The sequence below is a fragment of the Diplodia corticola genome (assembly GCF_001883845.1).
Source record: "Diplodia corticola strain CBS 112549 chromosome Unknown scaffold12, whole genome shotgun sequence".
NCBI classification, from domain to species: domain Eukaryota; kingdom Fungi; phylum Ascomycota; class Dothideomycetes; order Botryosphaeriales; family Botryosphaeriaceae; genus Diplodia; species Diplodia corticola.
The window spans coordinates 62,383-70,901 of record NW_017971491.1 but is presented as its reverse complement, the minus strand read 5'-3'; the positions used below and the strand labels follow the sequence as shown (position 1 = coordinate 70,901).

General features: G+C 59.7%; 3 protein-coding genes across 3 annotated transcripts; 2 read left to right on the top strand and 1 right to left on the bottom strand.

The window, feature by feature from the left end:
* Positions 1 to 1,570: 1,570 nt before the first annotated feature.
* BKCO1_1200022 (uncharacterized protein) lies at positions 1,571 to 2,614 on the top strand (the record flags this gene model as incomplete). The annotated part of the gene is made up of 1 exon (XM_020270692.1): positions 1,571 to 2,614. The coding sequence occupies one exon, from the start codon at positions 1,571 to 1,573 to the stop codon at positions 2,612 to 2,614; it is 1,044 nt and encodes a 347-aa protein (XP_020132464.1).
* A 1,304-nt stretch (positions 2,615 to 3,918) lies between these two features.
* BKCO1_1200021 (vacuolar import degradation protein vid24) lies at positions 3,919 to 6,101 on the top strand (the record flags this gene model as incomplete). The annotated part of the gene is made up of 2 exons (XM_020270691.1): positions 3,919 to 4,056; positions 4,149 to 6,101. The coding sequence occupies 2 exons, from the start codon at positions 3,919 to 3,921 to the stop codon at positions 6,099 to 6,101; spliced, it is 2,091 nt and encodes a 696-aa protein (XP_020132467.1).
* A 1,696-nt stretch (positions 6,102 to 7,797) lies between these two features.
* Positions 7,798 to 8,326, bottom strand: BKCO1_1200020 (mediator of rna polymerase ii transcription subunit 10; the record flags this gene model as incomplete). Its single annotated transcript, XM_020270690.1, has 3 exons — positions 7,798 to 8,089; positions 8,139 to 8,235; positions 8,287 to 8,326. 3 exons carry the CDS (start codon positions 8,324 to 8,326, stop codon positions 7,798 to 7,800), a joined length of 429 nt encoding a protein of 142 aa, XP_020132466.1.
* Between the last annotated feature and the right edge of the window lie 193 nt (positions 8,327 to 8,519).

The window sequence follows — 8,519 nt, the reverse complement described above, 5'->3', positions numbered from 1 at the left end:
CTGGGGCTGCACCACTCGAGCCCGGCGAAACGCTAGCAGGCGAGGCGGCGCTCACCATCTTCGCCGCCCGCGCCCGACAGGGAGCATGTCCTTGGTGGATGCGCAAGGCGACGCCGAGATCTGCGCGCCACTGCAACGCTGCGCATGAGCCCTGGAGCACAGCCTCATCAGCCCGCCGCCGATGCTGGCACCTGGCACCCAGCACCTGGCACCTGGCACTTGGCCACGCTGCCCGTCCACTGCGCTACCGTCACAGCCCTCACGCCGCCATGGGGCCACGCGCAGCCCTCGATTTTAATTTTTGCCCTCGACTTTTGCCCGCTGCTGCCCGAGCAAACGGCCGACGCGAGTCTGCACCCTCGGCCGGCCTGCCTGCCGGCCAGCCTGCCTGCGTGCACCGCCGCCCGCAACCCTGCGCGCGCCGACATCGTTGCATGAACATGGCCTGCACAAGCGCGGTCATGCGATGCCTCAGCAGCCGCCGTGCTACTTGTATTCCTGCTGGCAGGCCCTTCCCGGCATCACATGGCAGCACTGCCTGAGACCGGCCGCCGTCGAGTGCCGCTACTAAAAGACGGCGGCCCAATCAGCGCGCGCAGACCGGGGTGCGCACCGAAGAACGACGACCTATCGCGCGCTGCACAGCCAGCATCTGACGGCCTCCACACAACCGTGACGCCAGAAGCAGCGAGACACCCCGAGCCCACACCCCTAGCTAAGCTATCGTCTTCCCCGAAGCAGCAGTCAGCGCCGCGAGGTTGCGCAGGATCAACTTCCGGCAACATGGAAAGATTCTGGAAGACAGCCCCCAGGCCCCAAGTCCCCCCCTTCCAGCTTTGCAGAACGCCAGCGGCGTGAACCCGGTCCTCGTTCCAGGCCGGCCATCCCTTGACGCTGCAGAAGGCCTCGTAAGACGCGCGCGCTCCGTTTCAGGGCCGGCGCGCGCGCGCTCTCCAGGCGCAGCACGCCCGGCTGCCGGCGCCAGGCGGCGTGTGGAGACGCGCTGCTCCGGGCTTTCGTAAGGGCTGCGCTGGCAGTGGGCCGGCTCTCGCTGGTCGCCGTCGCCGCCGCCGCCGCCGCCGCCACGCTGGGAGGCACGGAGGCTGGGGCAGCGCGGGCAATTTCGTGCATCTCGCGCAGAAACGCGCATGCGGAGCAGCTGGAGCTGGGTCCACGGCGCTGCTGCTAGCCCGCGAGCTGCTGCACGGTTGAGTAGAGTCTGATGGCATGCAAGCCTTGCCGAAAGCGCGCTGCACGCACCCAGCCCCCAGCCAGCGCGATGGCCACACGCCGCCGACCTACCGGCGGCCACTCCACCAGATCCACCCGCGACTTAAAGGAAAAGGCCACCCCGCCGCTAGCCCTTCCCTACCCTTCACCTCTCACCCCCTCTTCGCCCCCTCTCATTCGTCGGTCTCTCTCCCTCAAGACAATCAGGCGTGCTAACCACTTCCCTCGCTGGGACCGCCAGAGACCTATTCTTTTTCCATTTCGTTTTCCGCTTTCACTTAACGTTGTCCCATAATCCGTCGCATTTTTCCCGTATTACTCATCATCTCGCTCCGTCGCCATGCCCATATCCTTACTGCCTGCGTCTGCCGCCGCCTTCGCGCCGCGCAGCGCGCCCACCGTCGTGCTGAACTCCAAGGTCGAGCCCTGGTTGACGCAGACGCTCAAGCGGATAAACCGCATCAAGCGTCCGCTCAACAGCGTGCCCCAGCACTTCCGCTGTCTCACCGAGACGCTGTCTGGCCCGCAGGCCATCTGGTCGCTGTGCTCCCTCATGCTCCCCAAGGCGCCTGATTCCGAGCTGCGCCGGGACGCCGATCCGCTGGTGGAGGCCATGTTCAACTACCAGCTGATCCACGTCGAGGCCTACGTCGTGCACGTCGACATGGTGTCACAACACGAGGTCGCCTTCAAGCTCACCCAGGACACCATTGACGCGCTTGTCGAGTACCACAAGGACATCTACTCGGTCGATGTGGCTGCGAACACCTGGTCGTGGGCCGAGAAGGAGGTTCAGTTGAAGAAGCTGCAGGAAGAATTTGTCCAGGCCGTCAACCGCTACGTTTTCCGCACCGGCGTGCGCGCTCTGGAAGGCCTTGAAGAGGATGGAGCCGGAGAGCTGCTGGATGGCAGGTCGGAGGATGTCAAGCATGCTATTACGGGACTGTTCCTTCCGCTCCTCCCGCCGCCGCCGAGGATCGTCGACGTTGTTCGCCCCCCGACCATCTTGCCGAGTTCGCCGTCTGGCCACTGGTGGCACTCTCCTCAGCAGGGACCGCCGGTTCACCCCGCGCCCGTTGAGTCCTGGAGGGTCATCCCGTCCACGCCGAGCCCGACAATCACGACTGGCGCCGAGAACTCGACGTTCTGGACCACCATGGGCATGAACGACCTCCAGTTGCCGTCGCCGACGCCTTCCTACAGCCAGCCGTTGTGCACCTCGAACCAGTACTACAGCCCGCCTCAGCCGACGGCTCCGATGCCCGCCATCTCGTTTCCGAGCACCTTGATCAACCAGTGCGGACCTACGCCGTCTCACACGGGCTTCGGCGGATTTGGGATGGGCTATCACGAGTTCACCCCCCAATTCGCAGCCGCCATGTGAAGGGCGGCTACAACAAAGGTCCACGCTGACAAGGACAGCCCGAGAAGCTGTTGATCTGGCCAATCACAGGTTCTCCTGTATTATTTCCCTCCCGCAGTCTTACTCGGACAGCATTGCGATGAACTCGACGAGATGAGATGCGACTCTGTATGACTTGATGTCCTCACGTCATAATCCACTCGGGGCACATGGGACGGCGTTATGATTGATTCAGCGGATTTCCTTCTTTATTTCCTTGGTAAATCTTTCCCTTGATATCCCTTTTTCCCGTCATTGCTGTCATTTTAGCGAGCGTGTTTCTGTCTTTCCGTGTACGCACCAGCCGAGCCTGGTTCTCTTTCCTTTTTTTCATTTTGCATCTCTGGGAGGTTCGCATGTCAAGCATTTTAAAAGACAGGGTTCATGCCTCACGGCTAACGGGCGGGTATACTCGGTTCACCCACTTTCCTTTTTTCTAATGTCGTCAACGGGTGCCTTGCTGCGCTGGGCGAGACGGCCAGCCCATCTCCCGGCGCAGCGGCGCTCTGGCTACCCACACACTGGCATTGACTGCCAGCTGGACTTGGTGGAAGGCGGCGGCAGAGACATATACGACGTCTGGCATGTCGTGTAGTGTTCTCCCCACGCGCTGGCGTTGGTCGGAGACGGGGCGAGGAAGTCGGATGGGCGCAAAGGTCGATCTGCCTGTGGCAGACGGCCCGGAGAGGTGCGGCGCTCCGCTTGCGGACACGCACGCTCTCGACGCCCTGATCGGCTGCCTTCCCGGCTTCGGGCCTCGCTGGGCGTGGGCTGGTAGGATCATCTCCCCTACCGTCTCGGCGAGCACGAGAAAACCAAAGCGCAGGGCGCGGCGGGAAGCGGATGCTGGTTAGATAGGAGCAGTTCTCAGTGCAAACTAGCGTTGAAAGTAATAGAACACTCATCAATTGAAGTTGGCCGGCGACAGGGGTGGCATGGGCAACGGGCGCTACTCCGGTCTTGTGACGGCGTCGAATACAATAACGTCAGTGGGCCGGCGGCCATCCTCACAACTGGCGCTGCGCTCTGCGGGGCCTGGAGACTTCACGCGCCCCGCATTATCACTACTGTGACTTCGCCCTGCAGCACGCGCCCCGCGGCCAACCGTTACCGACAAACGAGCGGCTCGCCGTTTCAGCCGCAAAAGGAGGCTCAGCGCCGGCCGCCTGCATCTCACAAAGACAACGCGATCTTTGTTGCCGCCGCCCTCGCCCGTCGCCGCTGCCAGCCCGCGCCCTTGTTGCACCCCAGCCGACACTGCCAGCACCAATGCGCCTGGTCTCGCGATGCCTCTGGCCCCTCTGACGACGCCCCACGCACGACCTAGTATTGCCGCCTCGCCGTCGCTCGAACCGCCGCATCCTTCGCCCTGCGCAGGCTGGAACATCGATGCCGCCGCCCACGTCGAGGGCAAGCCCGCAGCCGTCGGTAGGTAGAGTGCACCGGCCGCTTGGCGCATCGCCGCCCGCTGCTCGCTGCTTCCGCCCGCTGACGTCTCCGCTGATGTCGCCCACAGGACGAGCCCGCGCGGCCCAACACCCCACCCTCCTACCTCTCCGCCCTCCGTCAGCTCGAGAGTCCCGTGTCGCCCCAGGTCATCAACCTCGCCGCCACACTGACCACCCAGGCCGAGAACGAGATCGACGCCGACAACGTGAGCTTCCTGCGCCGCCCCGTCGATCCCCAGGAGGAGTGGCGCCAGCAGAACGCTCAAGCGGAGGATGAGCTATTCGAGGAAGTGCGCGTTGCCCGGGAACGACTGCGCGCCCGGACCGCCGAGATGCAGCATGATGAGCGTGATCGCCAGACGCACCTGCAGCGCGTGCTGAGCCGCCTCAGTCGCATGGAAGACTCCCTGTCCTACAGTGACCGCGTGCCCTCGAGAAACTCGCTGTACAATTGGAGCCCGCCCGCCGATGCCTCGGCCGACCGCGACCACGAGGAGCTACAGGAGATACTGCGGACGTTGCGGCAAGAACCATCGACTCCCTTTCCAGGAGGCCTGTCCGAGGATACCGCGGCGCGCTACTCCCGCGTCATGGGCCAGCGGGCCACGCAGCCCTCCGAGTCGTCCCTGCGTTCGACACAATCGAGACGGCACCCGCGCTTCTCGGCGCGCTCGCGGGAGACAATGCAGCGCTACATCACCGAGCGGGACGCGGCCATGCGAACTTCACAGGACCGGTCCGACCTCAACCGGATAGAAACGAGCCGATACGGCTGGCACCTGAGCAGCCGATCAAGCGAGGCGCGGGATCGAACGAGGCTAGACTCGTACAGGCGGAGCTATCTCGAGAACCCGTCCAGCAGCCCCGCGCCCACTTCTCCCTGGCTGGAGCAAACCATCAATTATCTTTCCCAGATCCGGAGCTCGGATTCCTACGAAGACAGCCTCTTCCATGCGGCGGATGCGGGCTTCGTCACCAAGGAATTCTTCGGCGAAAACCACCAGGACTTCATCCTCGATGTCAACACAATCCCTGGACCTGCAGAAACCTCATGGTTAGCGCCTGGTGCCGTGTTTTCCGGTTCACAACACGCCACTACCGTTACCTCAAGCGTCACCACCTCCTCAAATATCCCTACCGCTACCTCAACCACACTATACCGCTTTCGAAACAATGACTCCCCCATGACATCAACCCGGTTCGATGTAGCACGGCCCTGGATGAGCCATAATAATCCAATTCCGCCCCACGCTCGCAGAGTAGAAGATCCCGCGACCCAACAAACACAACAACAGGACCGCTGGCCTGTCAAGGTCACCGTCCACGCCGTGGACTGGGAAAACATGACCCTCGCCGCGACAATGGAAGCTTACAATGTACCATCACACCCTCCCTCGTTTCCTGGCAGTACGCTTGATCCGGCAGCAAGCGGGCCTTCCCGACCTGGAACCCGCACCTCGAGTATCACAACATATCTAGAAGGCGAAATCCTTGATCTACGTACCCACACCCTTCTCACTGAATCCTTCAAGAGTAGTCTAGCAACAGACGCCACGTACTGGCGGAAGTTGCCCCCATTCGCTCATCTCAGCGACCACGATCTCGTCCACAAGCTCGTCTCACACGACTATGTTACGGAATTGGCACAAGAGTGGATCCTGATGCGGTGGAAGGAGCGCTGTTTTGTGAAATCCACATCCTCGGCACGAAGGCGGGCAGCCGCCGCAGCCGCCACCCATGTCACCCCCGCCGATTCGCCCATGACCACGGACACCAGCGATTCCGACCCTTCCCAACACGCCTCTTTGCTGAGAGACCCCCCGGCGGCGAGTACGGATCAGGACGAGGATGCGGGAGAGGACGGGTGCGGGTTGACCATCAGCGGGTTCTATTACGTTTGCCTGCGGCGCAGCGACGGCGCGATCGAGGGCCTCTACTACGACCCGCAAAGCAGTCCGTACCAGCACCTCAAGCTCAGTCCTGTCGGCGGAGGCAACTTTCCCGTTTGGAACTTCCGGTGATGCCGGCCGGGGAGGCTACCTAGTGGGGGGCAGCTAAAATGGAAAGGAGCTTGAAGCATTTTGGGGCGATGGTATGATTACGGCGCACGCACTCTCTCTGTCTCTCTCTCTGTCTTTCTCTGCAGTTCCGGTCGAACAGGTTACCTTTGTTTGCGATAAGGATTTTAGTATTTTGGAATTTTTTCTTTGGGAAAGCGAGCAAGCATTGTCTGTCGCGGGCGGGAGGGGTTCGACGCGTCCGGAGGCCAGTGGCCTTGTTGTGTTGTTGTTGTTTTCTTCTTGTGGCCTGGGATTGAGGGAAGGAAGGGGCGGCGTTCTTCTGGAGTTGAAGATGGAGAGGAGGTCGTAAGTGCGTCAGTCACATCATCATCAACAGTCCCATCGAACAGGTCTTGGACTGTATGATAACTTTTGGTCTACGGGGAGGGGGAAAGTCTTAAATACCAACTACCAACCACCTTTGTTCCTCGATTCCTATGCTGCACTTGGTCTTCAATGGCTATAATATAGGAATGGGGGAGATGCTTTCCTAGGCAGTTAATCAGACGCTTGACAGGCTCTATCATGTCGTTGCGAGGTCGGGTCGGGCAGAGTACGAATGACTGTTACATTCCAACCGAGACTCTAGAAGCATGAGAAAGACTTAGTCGATTTATGACCTAATAAATCAGGGAGGTAATGGAAGATGGCCAATAAAGAGCTCATAATGTAACTTACTTAGATAGAAGAGTAGGCAGGTTACGAGAAGCCTGACATTCCAAATATAAGTGTTCCTGTGAAAATGATACGATCTTAGTAGATCTCAATAGTCTTTGATTCTACGGGAGGTCTACTATATCTAAATGTGGCTCCCAATGTTTACTAGCACCGGTAAGCGGCAGTCACCAAGTGCGAATGTGAAACGGGTGCGTCCTGGCCCACCATGCTGGGTATGAAAATAACATATGGAATCCGGTCTACATGAACGCACCAACATAGTAGTGCGATACGAAGTTACCAGGCAACCGTGCTTCAGGTTGTTACGAGCCAAAATCCCTCAAAAAGTTCTAATCAGGCCTCAAGCCCGCAAGTGAAACTCGAGATAGTGATACCAGGCCTCAATTACATGAAAGAAAAGAAGACCACAATCCATCATGTGAGTTAGTCCTATTGCAAATACCGATATCTACGCCAATGCCTCGCTTGCCGTTGAGCCAAAAACTTGGCTAGCTGAATCAAGATGTCACACGGCATTGATACGCATGCTCTACGTGGAACGACTTCGTAGAGCCTGACTTCGAGGCGACGTAAATCGGATAGGTCTCCGCATCTGTAAAGCAGGTAGTATAGTGGGTGCTGGCCTGAGACACGAAAGTCGGTACAATGGCGAGTCCAGCTATTCGATGGACGGGTGCCAGATTATTGCGGGAGCCGCTACAGAAAGGCATGTGAGACGCGCTGGAGGCGTGGGGGCATGGTGCTTTCCGGCGATAGCAGGCGTGAACGCAGCATGAGAGCCTAGGAGTGCCAGAGGATACACTTTGCTAGACCAGTTCTGTAGGAGTGCAGTACCTTCAGGGTGAATGCTGTCTCAGGAATATCGTTCGGAGTGGATCGGCGGCTATGATGGCTCCAAGCCGCTATCTTTGCGAGAAAATAAATGTCACCACGAGGACGGCGCGCTCGATTCGAGGCGAGAGATGCTCAAAGACATGATTTACAGGGTCGCTGGGTTGCCACCGGTGTTGGACACAATCCTTTTGGCATCCTGCTCCATGTCCGGGAAAGCGGTAATTATCTTGCTTGCCAGGATGTCGCGGAACTGGGCGAATGCCTCACTCTTGCCCTTCAGTTTCTGGTTGTTCTTTTGTACAAGCTCGGCGAACTCGCGAGTATAGATGTCGGGGTTGCGGCCGTTCTCTACGTAGGAGATAATGTCCGGAGGAATGTGAAGGGTGAGGCTGGAGGCTTCGCGCGATAGTTGGAGCAAGTTGGCAAGAAGGTTGGTGCTGTTTCTGGTCAGCAAGTAGGAAAACATAACGGTGGTATCAGGCACACATCTCGCGCTTCATGGCATCTTCGGTGTTTGTGCCCTGGTAGTCGTGGACCTGGACGACGAGCTGGAAGAGGTTCTGGACGACCTTCTTGATCTGGCCTGCGCGTGGACGTCAGAACAGGCACTGTTTGCGGATGCAGGATCACGTACTGTCGACAGGCTCGAGCTTCGCAGGCACGTTGGGCGCCATGGTGGATGCGGGGGTTCGCGAACGAGGCAGAGTTGCGAGAGAGCTCTGGTGTTGAGCTCACAGCTGGGCTGGGCTCACCGCCTTCGCGGGCCGATGCACACGCCGACGGCGGAGCGCGCGAGCACGGAGGTGACGAGACCAAGGTGCTGCTCAACATGATGCTGACGAGAACTGCCACCACCGCAACTGCTGC